The sequence below is a fragment of the Pteropus alecto genome, unplaced genomic scaffold, assembly GCF_000325575.1.
Source record: "Pteropus alecto unplaced genomic scaffold, ASM32557v1 scaffold68, whole genome shotgun sequence".
Taxonomy (NCBI): domain Eukaryota; kingdom Metazoa; phylum Chordata; class Mammalia; order Chiroptera; family Pteropodidae; genus Pteropus; species Pteropus alecto.
In genome coordinates this window covers 6872630-6887524 of record NW_006441386.1, presented here as the reverse complement: position 1 = coordinate 6887524, position 14895 = coordinate 6872630, and the positions used below count along the sequence as shown (strand labels likewise).

The window sequence follows — 14895 nt, the reverse complement described above, 5'->3', positions numbered from 1 at the left end:
CAGCTATAGTAGGAGCAGATTACCTCTGTCCAGTTGGAATTAACATGATTCTGAGTAGGTTGTCAGTTCTTAGGAAGGCTGGTTTGTTTTTTATTTGCCTTATATCCTAGTATGTAGCCTTCAGGATCCCAGCAAAAAGCCCGAAATGTTTTTTAGCGCTCCTCTTCTTTAGAAAGCACTGAATTCCAGTTTTTGTCTTTCAGGGCTAAGAGACTGCCAGAAGTTTTTTTCAGTAGCTTTTACTTTTGGAATTGGCAATCACCATGAAGGAAAAAGTAGATCTAAGTGTGGGGCTTACCTCTTGGTACCTTTTCTCTGGTCTCTACAATGTCTCACTGTCTTTGATAGCCCTTCATACTGCCATACCTTCAAAGAGATGTATTTTATATATTCTTCAGCACTTTTTACTTATCCTCACCAGGAGGGTTGGTCTAAAACAACACAGTCAGCCATTGCTTAAAACATGGTCAGATTTTGTTCTAAAGCACCCTCACTCCTGGTGGAGCTTGTGACCTACTACAAGAAATACACTCAGTGATTCTAATAGCTGCTAACTGTTCTATTGTAAGTAGTTACCAGCCCTCTCTTGATGTGTGATATTTGAATATATGAAAGTTCTCAGATGTAGGCCTTAGGAAGGGGAGATTAAAGTAACATAGAAGTTATTTATGTTGAAGCTTTATTTATGTTGAAGCTTCTCTTTGAAAGAAATGTGTACTGAAGTAGTAAATATCCCCAGTAATCAATATAGATCTGGTGCAAGTGGTAGTATAGATATTTGACTTAATTGTGTTTTTCCAGAGGAACACTTGTAAATACTCAAATCTCAGCTACCAAAACTAGAAGTTGTAGCTTTGATATTATAAAATCATTACAAATGTTAGGCTAGTACCAGGTATAAAAAGTGAACTGTTCTACCTCTTTGTGCATGACATTGATACCTCCATGTGCCTTACAAGACTTGTCATTTTCCATAGTAGGCTGTTTACCCTGGCCTTCAAAAGTTCATACCCCTAGCTTGCATTTCTAATACCCGGTCCCTTATTCTTTTATCTATAGTTTATATTTAAGCCAAACTGGAATATTATCTCCTAAGAGCACCTAGTATTTCCCTACTTCCTTCCCTTCCCTTCTGTTCTCCATCTGGAATGATTATCCATCCCACTGTAAGCCTATAAAGGTTTGTCTTTCTTGAAGTGTTTATCAAATTACGGAGCATCTCACATGTCACCTTTATCTTCTATTGACAACTAACCAAACAGCATAATCTCTTTCTTCTTGGTCTCCTTTTTAGAAACCTGTTTTATCTTTTGGCTATTAGAGTCAATTTATGTACCAACCTCTTCCAGATTATAAATTTCTTTCTTTCTGTCTTTCCGTCCGTCCTTCCTTCCTTCCTTCCTCCCTCCCTCCCTTTCTTTCCTTTCTTTACACCTACAGCACCTGGTTATTCCTAAGTGGTCTCCCATAAATTACTTGATAGGAATAGTCTTGCTTATTTTTATTTTTACATTCTTTGTAAAGTATAAAGGTATATGAAGTAGAACTCAGCAAATAAAAATTGAAGTGCAGAACTAAATTGACTGCCAGATACATAGATTATTTCTTTTTCTGACTTGCCTTGTAATTTTTTTGCCCACTTTTCGTTTGACATGTTCATTATATTTATATGAAGTTGCATGTTTTCCATTTTGACATGTTAAGGATATTAACTCTTAACCCTTTAATTGAAAATATTTGCTTTTTGTTCTATTTATGGTTTTTGTTTTGTTCATTTGTTTCCTGCCCACATAAACTTTATTTCTATTTTATGGAAACATTAGTATGGTTGAAAATTCAAATGGTGCAAAGGATATATAGTAAAGTCTCCTTCCCACATGGCAATATTTTTATATAGAGAGGTTCTTAGTTTTTATGTAACATTCTTTCAGCTTTCTTTTGTTTCTAACATAGTCTTTTCCCTACTCCATATTATTTAACAACTCATCTATTTTTTTATAGTTCTTTTGTTTCACTTTTTACATGTAAAAGGTTATTACATCTAGATTGTATAGATACAGTGTATGAAGTAGATAATATTTTTCCTCCTAAGTGTTGAACCCTGGCAAAACATTAGAATCACCTTTGGCAGTGTGAAAAATGCAAGGTGTGAGACCCAAGCATTTTTTCCCCCCAAATGACTGTCCTTTCCTGTTTTTTACCTGAGAGTAACATTTAAAAAAAAAAAAAAAAAAAACTTATGGATTTCAGCATTTTTCTCAAGCTTATTCTGAGCCTTTGATTTCCTAGTATTAGTCTTATGGAACTGATCTACTGTTTTACCACCTGTTTTTGATTTTAAAACCTTCTTTTTCTTTCAGACTTTTTTTAAGCATTGTTGTTTCCCTGTTTGTGCTTATGTGATGCAACCATTACAGAGTAAGAAATCACTAGAAAGAAGTGCCTCAATAGGAAAAACGTGATTGTTTAGTAACTTTGTAATTAGGCTAAAGTTTTATTTGCAGAGTGCTTGCTCTTTGTCAGTTACTTTGTTGCTAGGACCCTTTGAAGGAGGTCGTGATGAAAACAGACTTTTTGCTATTAAGGGACTCTTCTTGGCATAAGAGACATATATGGATAATATAACAATAAATACTGTAGATGTAAAAGTAATAAATATTATTAGCCTATTTTTTACTATAAAATTAAGTGAAACTGAAAATTTTATGAAAGCAAGACTTAATTTACTGCCTTATCTTCACTAGAACAGTTTCTTAATTTACTTTTATCAAAGTACATATAAATAAATTCATATTTGTTATCTAAATATAAATTAATTTTATTCAACCATTACTGAATGTAACATTCCACCCTTTAATACATGCAAAATACATTCATTCCTTCTCTATTTTTTATTTAGCATTTCATTACTTTTTCAGACTTTTATCTCATAGTTAATATGGGCAATTGACTTTCTTTTCAGGTGTCTTTCTCCTCAAAGAAATATTTTTTAGTAACTTGAAAGGAGACTTCATATGTAGTGATGAAAAGAACCATAAAATTATATTGAAGGTTGAATGCTAAACTATCAGCTACATCAGTCACGTTACTTTTGTTTGACTTTTAGCTATGGAAGAGAAGTGGTCCCAGTACATCACCCTTCTCCAGCCCAGCCTCATCCCGCTCCCAGACACCAGAGAGGCCAGCAAAGAAAATAAGGTAATCAGTGATTTGCTGTGTGGCTTCATGAGAGGACAAGAAAGGAAGAAATTTTACTGGGCTCTTACGCTTTCTGCAACACTGGAGAATCACATAAATTAACATCTAGGACAGTGAAGTACTTACCTGAACTGCCCTCATCTCTTACATTTATTTACGTGTACTGGCTGTAGGGATCTCTAGTTCTCTTCCTTATTCTGCATGAGTGATCAGGGTGTAAGAGTAGAGGCTACACAGAATGAACAGTGCATAATGTCAGCAGGCAGTAGATTTCATGTTCTTGACTCCAGCTGACCCTCTAAGTACCTACAATCAACTAGAATCCCACTCTCTTTGAGACCAGGTCTGTGACTAGAACTCCCAGAAGCTTGATGGGTTGTAATTAGGTTTTGAAGATAATTGTTTTGTGCTTGTTTTAAGACAGAGTCTTCTCTATGGTTTCCATAAACTATCTTCCTTCATTTCTGTGGGATTTTTCTTTTGACTTTTTTTATTTTTTGTCCTGGCAAACTGAGATCTCAGATCATGGTGGTTCTAGACTTCGGCCAGTGGTAGTTAGGAGGGTGTAAGTTATCCAATATTTTTTGTTAGGAAATCTTTCTAAACCTAGTTCTCTGTTTGTTTGTTTTTTTACAGAGAAGAGGAACTTTCTCATCATTCTAGTTCTTCAACTCCATTAGTAACAGATAAGGAGCCCCAGGGAGAAAAGGGTAAGTTGATAAACACTTAAGAGTGGCTTATAGCAGTGGTAGAAGTGTTTATGGAGGATGTTTAGACTACCACCTATTCAAAAACATGCTTTCAGCATTGCTGTGTAAAGGGCCTGGTAGATTACAGAGATAGAAGTTCCTGTCCTTCAGAGGCTTATAGTCCAGTAAGGGAGAATGGTGACATAAACAAATACAGTATAATCCATGGTAACTGTGGTATAGGGATGAGCTTAGGTTGAGGTATCTCTGAACAATCCAGGAATTATTGTCCAGCAGTTGTATGCATGCATCTGGAGTAATTCTCTTCTTTATATCCTCTTGACTATTAGTAATAATCTTACAAACATCATTCAAGAGCCCAAACCATGGAAGATAGAATCTTCAGAGACACCCAGTGAAAATTTAGTGTTAAAAACCAGGTGGATAGACATAACCTATCCATTTCTGGAAGAGGGGAGGAAGAAAACAAAGTCTATCTTTCTTTCTTTAGTCGTAGATACAACCGCATGCAAGAAACAGAACTCATGGAATTCCCCATCTACACCTGGCAACTCTGGGCAGCGTAAACGGAAGATTCAGCTGCTGCCCTCCAGGCGAGGGGACCAGCTGACCTTGGTATGATCTTATCTGTCTACCTCCCCACCTACCTCAGTTTAGTTTTTCTAAGTCTTAGGAAGGCTAAATGCAGATTTCTTCCAGTGTCTTCTGATTGCTTTGACTTCTCCTTTTTCTCTTGGGTAGCCTCCACCTCCCCAGCTCGGTTATTCAATCACTGCTGAAGACCTAGACTTGGAAAAGAAAGCTTCATTACAATGGTTTAACAAGGTCTTGGAGGATAAGACTGGTAAGGAATACAGATCAATTTCATACTCCAGAGAGGATTTGTTTCCTTTGGTTTTATTTTCGTCTTTTTCATCTGAGAGATCCATTAGGGTCTTCAATGGAATATGAAGAACAATGAGCACTGAGATTGAGGGAAAACATTTCTAAATGAGTTATATTGAGACCCTGAGCATCCCCGTGCTCTACAATATGCCACTGGAAAGAATTCCCAAACTAGGGAGGACAATTGAGTCTTCTTTTTCTTCCTTAGATGCTGCCTCAAACTCTGTCACTGAGAACCCACCTACCACTCAGCCTTCTTTTACTTTTACCCTGCCTGTTACTGGGACTGCTTCCTCCCCAACCTCCCTCCCAGCCCCAAGCACTAACCCACTGTTGGAGAGCTTGAGGAAGATGCAGAATTCCCCAGGCCTGCCATCCTTCTCAGGTGAGTGGGAAAGCTTCCTTTAGCAGCCGTCCTCAACCTTTTTAGTACCAGGGGACCAGTGCTCCTATGAGAATCTAATGCCTGATGATCTGAGGTGGAGCTGAGGTGGTGATGATAGTGCTGGGGAGCTACTGCAAATACAGATGAAGTTTCGCTCACTCGCCCGCCACTTCCTGCTTTGTGGCCCAGTTCCTAACAGACCAGTATCCGTGGCCCAGGGGTTGGGGACCCCTGCTTAGAGCATATAATGATATCAACCGTTGTTGAGATTGAAGTAAAAGCATCTTGCCTGTCAGTTGCTGGAAACTGTAAGGGTTAAACCTCCTCTGGCTGACCAAATCTGTGTTGGAGCAAGCTTAAGTGCTTCAGGATTCTCCAATCAGGAAATTTTAGGGAAGGGGACCTGGAACACTTAAAGCTGGAGAAGGCACCTTAATTTTGGTAGTCAGACGGCTCTTAATTTGAAACCTAGTTTCTTAGCTGCTTTTAGCCTTGCTGTCGTCATCTGTAAAATGAAAATAATACTTGCTTCATGAGGTGTCACCAAAGTGTAAATGTGATCACATGGTTAAGATGTCTTGTCACATGCTTTTAGATCACAGGCACAAGATAATATTAATTACTTTTCCCTCTAGGTTTCCAAGGGTCTGTTGATTGTTCCAGCCACATGCCTTCATGGCACTGCATATATACACAGTCCTGTTATTGCACTTTATCATATAGTAATATATGTTTGCTATCAGCCTGTCCCAGGGCTCAAGGACAGAAATTATCCCATTCATGGTTATAAGCTCTACACTTGTACTTAGTACATGGTAGGCAAATATAGTAAATCTTTTTAGATAGTAAGGTGTATCTAGGTAATTAACTGGACTTGAGTTCAGGTGATTGGATATTCCTTAGTTTCTACACATTTAACCCCAATTAAGCCAAGTTTTTATCCCTTCTGTCTTCCTTATGATCTGTGGAAGGTAGAAATAATGTACATTTCCTTGATTTTAAGGAATGAATAAGGGCCTGTGGTATAGGTTTAGTTATATTTGTTGACTGACTCTTGAATCCCTAGCATTGTGCGGGCACAGGGAGGATACAAAAGCAATTGAATACCGCCACATCTGAAGTATTCAGAACTTACTTTCTCTGCTCTTCTTCCCAGAATCTGCTGGAGTGACAGCCACTGTGGCCCATTCGCCTCCGAAGACACCCGGCCTTCTAGGCCCTCTTGGCTCTTCACAGTCAGCGCCCCTTCTAGGCACCTCTTCAGACTCCAAATCCACGGTCACTTTCCTGGGGCTGACCCCTGCTTCTTCCACAATACCAGTCAGTGACACTACCAAGTCACCTCTGGCACCTCAGGCTGAAACATCTGCTAAATCTCAAGCCCTGTCTGCCCCATCCCCCACCCCCAAGCAAAGTATTCTGTTGGGAATGCTGAGCACCCCACCTGCTAACCCTTCTGCCTCTGCAGCTCCTGCTGTATCTTCGGCATCTCCCACATTCAAGCCCATTTTTGTGGACCCACCTAAAAGTGAGAATGAGAGCCCATTACCATCTAGTCCTTCCAAGGTCACAACCACAGCATCTTCCAGCTCTGCCCTCCCCACGACTACTAGCACCTCATCTGTCACTTTCAAGCCTATCTTTGGCAGCATAGGGCCACCTACATCTGTGCCCCTGTCAACTCCCTTCTCCTTCAATCAAACAACTACTCCAGGCACAACCACAGGTGCCCCTCTCTTCACTGGCCAGGCCAGTGCCACCACAACAGTAGTGTCCATGACCACAGCCAGCACCTCTGCAGACTCAGCTTCGAAGCCTGCCTTCGGCTTTGGTGTGAGCAATGTGACCAGCGCCATGAGCAGCATGACTAGCACCACCACTTCCACCTCCCAGCCTTTTCTATTTGGGACTCCCTCTGCCTCTGGTGCCAGCTTTACGCCCGCCATGGGCTCCATATTTCAATTTGGCAAGCCGCCTTCCATGCCTAGTTCAACAGCAGTCACCACCTTTTGCCAGTCCCTACCTAGTGCTGTGCCGACAGCCACCAGCAGCAGCAGCACCACTGGCTTTAGTGGTTTTGGCAGCACTCTTACAGCTTCAGCCCCAGTCACCACCAGCCAACCTACGCTGACATTCAGTAGCACTACCACCCCAGCATTCAACATTCTCTTTGGCTCAAGCACCAAGGCCCCTCTCCCATCGTATCCAGGATCCAACCCCCAGCCTGCATTTGGGGCCACTGATGGGCAACAGCAGGGGGCTACCAAGCCAACCCTTACCCCCAGCTTTGGCAGCTCTTTCACTTTTGGAAACTCTGCGGCCCCAGCCCTAACTGCAACTCCAGCACCAGCCCCGGCCCAGCCAGTCTTCGGCAGCACTGCGCAGACAGCTTTTGGTGGTTTGAAATCCACAGCCTCTGCCTTTGGCACGCCTGCCAGCACTCAGCCAGCCTTTGGCAGCACCACACCTGTTTTCTCTTTTGGTGCAGCCACCACCTCTGGCTTTGGAGCTACAACCCAGACCACTAGCAGCGGGACCAGTAGCTCAATGTTTGGCAGCACAACACCATCACCCTTCACATTTGGGAGCTCAGCAGCCCCAGCTGGTGGTGGGGGCTTTGGGATCAATGTGGCTACCCCAGGCACCAGCTCCACTTCTGGATCATTCAGCTTTGGAGGACAGAGCGGGACCACTGGAAGCACAACCCCCTTTGGGGGATGCTTGAGTCAGAACAGCTTGGGTGCACCCAGCCAGAGCACACCCTTTGCCTTCAATGTGGCCAACGCACCTGAGAGCAAACCTGTGTTTGGAGGTGAGATTAGGAATTGACTTGGTTTCTGTGCCAGGCCTTGTTGTAAGTGCCAGCACAGTCTCCACTCTTTAGTTTACATAATGGTGGTGAAGAGACAGACATTAAATAGATAAATACAATGTCAGGTAGCGATAAATGTCTTGATAAAGTAAAATATATAATACTGACTGGAGGAGTTATTTATGTAGTCAAGGAAGGCCTTTCTGAGGAAATCAATTTAAGCCAGGACTATATCTGTGACAAAAGGGGTTGTGAGTATGGGTGGGTAAGTGTGTGAGAAAGCGTTACAGGAACAGGGCTATTTATTTAGCACAAGGGCCCAAAGGCAGAAACAAGCTTGGTATGTTCATGAACAGAGAAAAGCAAAATGTGGCTAGAAGTTTAAAAATGGAAATGGTATAAAAATAGGTTGAGAGGTTGTCAGAATTGAAAATCATTCATTGCCAAGGTTAAATGTTTGGATTTGAAGTTATCTTATTTGCCACGTGGAAGATGAATTACAAGTTTTGATATTGATAGCTTCTGTTTTCTTGATTAAATATGAGAGGTCTTCAGGGGGTGGATTAGGGTGAAATGCGTACATAGGAGAGGGCCTCGTGAAATAGTCATTTTGGAGCATAAAAAAGGAATATAATTGTAATATAATTGCCGGGCAGTTTTGAGGATTGGCAAATTGTGGTTATGAATTTAAAGTGAAGCCATTTAGCAGTGTTGTGTCTTTTTTCCTCCAGAAACATTTAGTCATTGAAGTGTAGATCTAAAATAAATGGATAGCTGGTAAAACCCAACTTGCTTAAACTCAGGCAAGTATAACAGGACAGGCAATGGACTTAGAGGTCTTGGTGAGGTTAAGGAAATCCAGGAGTACTAGAAACAGCTGAGCTGAAAGACTGCAATACTTGCAGTTAAGATTTAGGAGCTAGAGCAAGGTGTGACTGTAGGAGTGGGTGGTGGAGGTTGGGGAGAAGAAAAGATTGTCAAGGTGAGGGCCTCAGGGAGGAAGATACCTACCCCACATCGATCAAGACAAGTGCACATGAGACAGAATGCAGCCTTCCCCGAGAGGTGCTCTAGGGAAAGCAGTGTCAGTATTGGGTGGTGGGATTCACTGAGGGCAAGAGAGTTTGCTGATGACTGAGTTCCAGTGGGCCCCATGGGCAGATCAGGGGACCAACAGGGTGGAGCCTCCCAAGTGATGGTGAATTTGGTGAGAGGCTCAGGTTTCTGGAGGGGAGTGGACAGGTAAACAGAAGAGGCATTATGTGATTAGTCTTGATAGAAGGGAGGTGACCTGATCAAGCTGGGAGGTGGGGGACCCACTGACTGTTCCCCTCTGCGGTGCTGTGGTGGCCAAGGGAATGCAGAAGCTATACTCCTTGGGTGGCAAGAAGGCAACACAAAGGGGCTTTTTCTCTGTCGCAGGACGTTCAGCGGGAGACGGGCAGGCTCACCTGGAGCACCAGGTGTTAATTATCCTGTACAACTCCATAGAATGGGTGAACCAGTGGTCCAGGGCTAAGGTGTCCTGTGCGGAGTGCCCCTACAGAGAGCAGACCTCCCAAGGTTCATTACCGTCTGCTTTGATGCCCTCTGCTCAATGGCCTAGTCTCTACAGTTCTCTGCTCTCTTCATTCTAGGCACCTCCACACCTACCTTTGGTCAGAACACCCCTGCCCCTGGGGTGGGCACATCGGGCAGCAGCCTCCCCTTTGGGGCATCCTCAACACCCACCCAAGGCTTTGTCGGAGTCGGACATTTCGGTAAGAGGGGGTGGGGTGGGATGGAGTGGCAGGTTCTGGCTGAGGCCCTCTGGGGAACATCAGGGTCATAAGCATGAGAAAGATGTGGCCTGGCTGGGAGTCCCACACAACCCATATTAGGAGTTGGCAGCAGAGATCGGAGAGGAACCATCTGGGGCAGAATTTCTCAGGATACTGGGAAGCCAGGTAAAAATGCCTTCTTGGGCTTTTCCCAGACTATGATTCTGGCATTTTGCCATTTAATAGGCTCCTCCTCAAATGCAGTTGATACAGCAGAAGCCCTATTCAAGTACTCAGAGTTCTGCTGGCCCAACTTTCTGTGGAGATTGGGGCACCCAAAGAAGTGTTCTCAGGTAGCAGATGCTCTGATGAGATCTTGTTGAATCTTTCCAGGATCGGCGGCCCCTTCATTTTCCATTGGTGCAGGATCCAAGACCCCAGGGGCTCGACAGCGACTGCAGGCTCGAAGACAGCACACCCGCAAGAAGTAGCCTTTGTCCCTTGCCCTTCATTCCCCCTACCCCTTGCCCAAATCTGGACCTCAGCATCTGTTAGCAAGAGCCTCTGATTTGTCTAGTTCCTTAAGGCAAACCTACCTGAGACCTCTGGCTTCAGCCACCGAGGAGGTGGTAGCAGCCCTGGCAGCCAATTCCCTCTCCTGGAGGAAGCAGAAGCCTCAGGCCTCCTTGGGGAGAGAGTGGTAGGATGTGGCAGGGCAAAAGCCTGATCCTTTACTTGAACAGTTGGCTGGAGAGAACTAAAGAAACAGCTGTACATATCGTCCACTTCCCTGACTTGTTTAGTGTATAAGCTTAGCCAGGGGGCCTCCCTTCTTCCTACCTACCCCCCCACCCCCAAGCCATCTTTGCCAGAGGGTAGGAGGGAGAGCCCTGCCCACTTGCACCTCTGGTATGCATTTGATGGGATTGGGGGAAATGGATTATCCCTAAAGCTTTACCTTGCTTGGCTTGGCTATAAAAGGTGGTTCTCCTCTGGTCCCTTTAGGGGACTATTTCCCCATTTCTTGCTGCTTTGTCCCTCACTGGTTCTTTGTAGGATCTATTCCTTTTTAAATGATCTTGAATCTAGCTTTGCCTTGGAGATCCCAGTGGGTGCTGCTTCTGCTGTTCCACTTCCTCCTGCCAAGTCTGAGTCAGTGTTTAATTCCCAAACCTGCCAGTTTGGCCCCTAAAAGCTTGGTGGCTCAAGACTGTTAGCCTGGCAGATCTAGGGGTGATCCCTTGCTCCATAGAGGGAAACTCTTGGAAGCAGGCAGGATGCCCACTGCTGCTTTCAGCTGCCTCCTCGCTCAAGCTCCCTGCTGGCCTCATTGGGCACGTCTGCCTCTCCAGGATTGTATGTTTAAAGCCTTGTCCTGTGTTACTTTGTCTGATGCTTATGTCTATTGCTCTTTGAATCGAGTTTGGAGGAAGAATCGAATTGTATGAGTGGCGGCATGTTGGTAGTGCCGGACTTAACTGTTTCAAGTTTCTAGGACTTAAGCTAATTGAATGTGGAAAGTAGCACCACTTTATGGCTACAAGTGCCGACTCCTAGATTTTCAAATGGTGTTTGACTTTTAAGGGCTGGCAGCCCAGGAGGATGGGGCCAAGGGGAAGCAAAGACCTCTTCTCTCTGCTGTGTGTCTCCCACCTTCCTGACCTCACAGGAGGCTAGATCACCCCTAGTTACATGTTAGAAAACCTAAATTAATGACCCATACTTAGTTTTTTTTTTCCCTTCCCAACAGCACGTCCAACCCTCCCCCTTTTCTTCCTTTCTTCCAAAACCACATACCCCAGGCCCAGGAGCCTTGCTGCCATGCCCATCTTTGGGAGAAGTATGAATGCGTATGTCTAAATTAAAAGAAAAAATATTTAAACATTTTTTAACAAAATAAATTTATTTTTGTATTTAAGCTAAATTGCCTTTTAAATTCCTTCAAGCTTGGTTCATTGAGGTGGTTAAGTATAAATGCTATTGACTAGGAATTAGCCTGTATAGTTAAGTTATGCCTGTGTGAAGAAGAGGCTCAAGTGCTGTCCCAGGCAGCTTTCCTGAGGGACTAGAGCTCCTTCTGGACACATTATACAAAAATGTAATTCTTACTTTATAAATAATGTGACATTAGATTAACTAGTCCTTCTGCCCCCTTCGTGACTGAGGTTGAATGTTTTGTGGCAGGGGACTGTTCCTCCCTAACCCCAAGAAGAGCTCTGTTAATACTTAACTGTCTGTGGAGCTGAAGAGGGGGCCTGAACCTCAAGTCCCAAATACATATTAGGATTGGAGGGGTGGGGTGGGGCACGGGCCTAGAAATCAAGCTTCTACCTATACCTTAAGTAAGGTAGACCCTCTTAGTTTTAGTACTCTGAGCTAGTTTACCTCAGTGCCACAGGCAGGACAGTTGGTCCAGGAACTCCCTGAAGAGGGTGTCCTGGCACGCCTGAGTATGAGTGTGTGAGTGTGTATGTGTACATGTACGTGCACTGGACAGGAACGGGAGGCTGGGACTTTCCATTACAAATACTTAATTCCTGTGAGTCTAGTTGGAATTTTTAGTATGAATGTGAGACTTTTCTCCTTGCTTATGTCATTAAGAATTAAAAAAAAGAACTGTGATCTATTGTAGACCATGTCCTGCCTTTTATTTTTGTGGGCAGCACTTCTCTCACCAGCAAGAACACCGCGCTGGGAAGGGACCCAAAGGACTCGGAAATCCAGTGTCTTTCCAGCTGGAGAAACAGGGTTACTAGTTTCCTTCCTATAAAAATAAAAAGAAGAGAACCTTTCAAAAACAAAACTGCCTGGGGCTGAGGGCCCAAGGCTAAGCTGAGGGGAGGACTAGTGTCTTCCTTTCCTCCCACCCAAGAAGTCAAAGCTTTGAGTACTTACTATATGCAAGACAGTGTATTAGGAGGAGCTGCTGCTTTAGACCGCCTCCTCTTTCTCTTTGGGGCTGGGCTGGGTCTAAGCTCTGGTGCCGATTCTTTGGCCTGTGAGACTGAGCTAGAAGAAAAGTACAAGTTAGATGTGTCTCAGTCTTTCAGCATCTTTCCACTAGGCCCCCAACTCACCTTGGTACCTCTACCCGTTCTAGTACAGCAATGAAGAAGCCACCAGTGAGTGTGGTCTCAGGGGAGGCCCGGAGGCAGTGTTCAGCCCCTGGAAAAGTGCTAAGGCCTCGATGGGGCCATGAGGGTAGAACAGGAGCTAGCCTGCGGAGAAGAATTAACAAAGACTTCTAGGTAAAACAAAGCAGCCTCTATTCCCAAGACCCTGGGAGAAACCCCACTACCTGAAGGTTCCTGAGCTCTGCTGCAGGGCATCCTGGACCACATCTTCATTCTCTTCTTGACAAAGGGAACATGTGGAGTAGACAAGACGCTGCAGGGAGGGGAAAGTGAGCGCATGGCACAGAGCGCGCTGCTGGAACCCTGCCAGGGCATGCAAGCGTTTCTTGCTAGGTGCACCTGCCCCAGACTCCTCCAGCTTTCTGGTCAGCATACCTAAAGAAGAGACTTAATTAGAGACGCTTTATTTCATACTGAAATCCCCACTTTACAGATGAGAACATTTGCCCAGGGTTACAAGATGATTTGAGTCAGAACTAAACCCAAGGTCAAAATGAATTGCAACCTCTTCTGCTCTAAGGTTGCTTCTCTGGATCAATGGGGTCCCTCGGCCACGATTTCTCATCTCACCAGAGCCGCTACAAGAAGGATCCAGCAAGATGTACTGGACCTGACGATAACGCTGGTCTGAGGGTGAGACTGCCAGGAAGTCCTCCTCTGCTAGCTGGCAGCAAGAGACTCCAGCCCGAGCCAGGAGAGTAGCCATAGATGCCAGCCGTTTAGCATCTAGGTCAAAGGCAAAGATCTTCCTAGGGAAGAGGGCAGAGTTGAGGTAAAATAACATGTAAATGGCCTGTAGGAGCTAAGGGATTCACATCTCACACCTGCAACCTACTGGGAAGCTTAGCTTGGGGCTATACTGTGAACTATCCTAGGTCCAGAACTACTTAAAGGAAAATCTTCCTTTCAGCCTTCAGTCCTATTGGAATAATGAGTTCCTGATTTCTTCTTAACAAGTATAGGATCAGACCTTATTCCCTTCCTCTGTCTGACCATGGCACTCACCCTTGGTTCTTCAGAAGAGCAGCCAAGTGACTGGTTTTATTGCCTGGGGCAGCACACGCATCGATGACATGGGAACCTGGGGGCGGAGCCAGCAGCATGGCTGGGAGACAGCTAGCCTGGTGGGGCAGAACATAATTGCTGGGTGAAGAGACTCCAGGTCCATCACTCCCAAACATTCTTCCCTCTTCTACCCACCTTCCCTACCTTGTCTTGTAGAATGAGGTGACCAGCTTGGTACAGTGGATGTTCATGCAGATCTGTTTGGGCAGGAAACACAAGCAGCTCTGGCAACAAGGGATCCAGAAGAAAACACTTCCCTCTGAGGGCCCTTAGGTCCTCCAGGCTGCCAGAGAATAAGAACTATTCATTCACCATTTTCAGAATTCTTCCATGCCAGGCACCAGGCTGGGCATTTCACATGTTACCTCACTTTAACTGTTCATTCATGCAACAAATATTTAAGACTGCTATGCAGAAATAAACAGGGTGATATAACAGGCAGCAGTTAAGAGAATGTGTTCTCAGGCAAGACTGGTTTCAAGATCCCACCTCAGCCATTTACCAGTGGTGAAAGCATGGGAAAGTGCCTTCATCTCAGCCTGTTTGCAATTCTGAAAAATGGTAGTTGTGAGGATTAAATAAGTTAATCCATGTAAAATACTCAGAAAAATATATGGCACAAGTTAGGTACTCAATAATATGTCAGCCATTGCTGCTAAAACTTAACCTCAGGAGAGATTACTACTTTGGAGAGTGAAGGGGGCTGCAGGGAGGTTGAGTGCTGAGCTGATTCCTGATGGATGAGGATTTAGTTACATGAGCTGGAGTGAAGGCAATATTCACTATGCAAAGAAGCACTGTCCACTCCACCTGACCCCCATAGAAACAGGCCTAAAGAATAATGTCTTAGTTCAGGAAGCTATCAAATGGCAGAGCTGGAATTCAAACCTAAACACAGCCATTCTCTACTACCCTGGTCTCCAAGCAACATGCTAGAAAGAGACAA

At 44.3% G+C, this 14895-nt stretch overlaps 2 protein-coding genes across 2 annotated transcripts in view; one reads left to right on the top strand and one right to left on the bottom strand.

The window, feature by feature from the left end:
- The window catches only part of LOC102893923 (nuclear envelope pore membrane protein POM 121C), a 30951-nt gene extending 18570 nt beyond the window's left edge, over positions 1 to 12381 (top strand). The window contains exons 6-13 of the mRNA XM_006918562.3: positions 3107 to 3198; positions 3835 to 3908; positions 4399 to 4523; positions 4650 to 4752; positions 5002 to 5178; positions 6335 to 7990; positions 9628 to 9750; positions 10144 to 12381. Of these exons, the coding sequence (XP_006918624.1) occupies positions 3107 to 3198; positions 3835 to 3908; positions 4399 to 4523; positions 4650 to 4752; positions 5002 to 5178; positions 6335 to 7990; positions 9628 to 9750; positions 10144 to 10241 (2448 nt within the window). The 3' untranslated portion in view covers positions 10242 to 12381. The remainder of the gene's footprint in view (positions 1 to 3106; positions 3199 to 3834; positions 3909 to 4398; positions 4524 to 4649; positions 4753 to 5001; positions 5179 to 6334; positions 7991 to 9627; positions 9751 to 10143) is intronic.
- The window catches only part of NSUN5 (NOP2/Sun RNA methyltransferase family member 5), a 7649-nt gene continuing 5126 nt past the window's right edge, over positions 12373 to 14895 (bottom strand). Inside the window, exons 5-11 of the mRNA XM_006918560.3 lie at positions 14094 to 14232; positions 13890 to 14005; positions 13455 to 13633; positions 13049 to 13259; positions 12828 to 12968; positions 12646 to 12759; positions 12373 to 12514 (exon numbers count right to left, since the gene is read on the bottom strand). Of these exons, the coding sequence (XP_006918622.1) occupies position 12514; positions 12646 to 12759; positions 12828 to 12968; positions 13049 to 13259; positions 13455 to 13633; positions 13890 to 14005; positions 14094 to 14232 (901 nt within the window). The 3' untranslated portion in view covers positions 12373 to 12513. The remainder of the gene's footprint in view (positions 12515 to 12645; positions 12760 to 12827; positions 12969 to 13048; positions 13260 to 13454; positions 13634 to 13889; positions 14006 to 14093; positions 14233 to 14895) is intronic.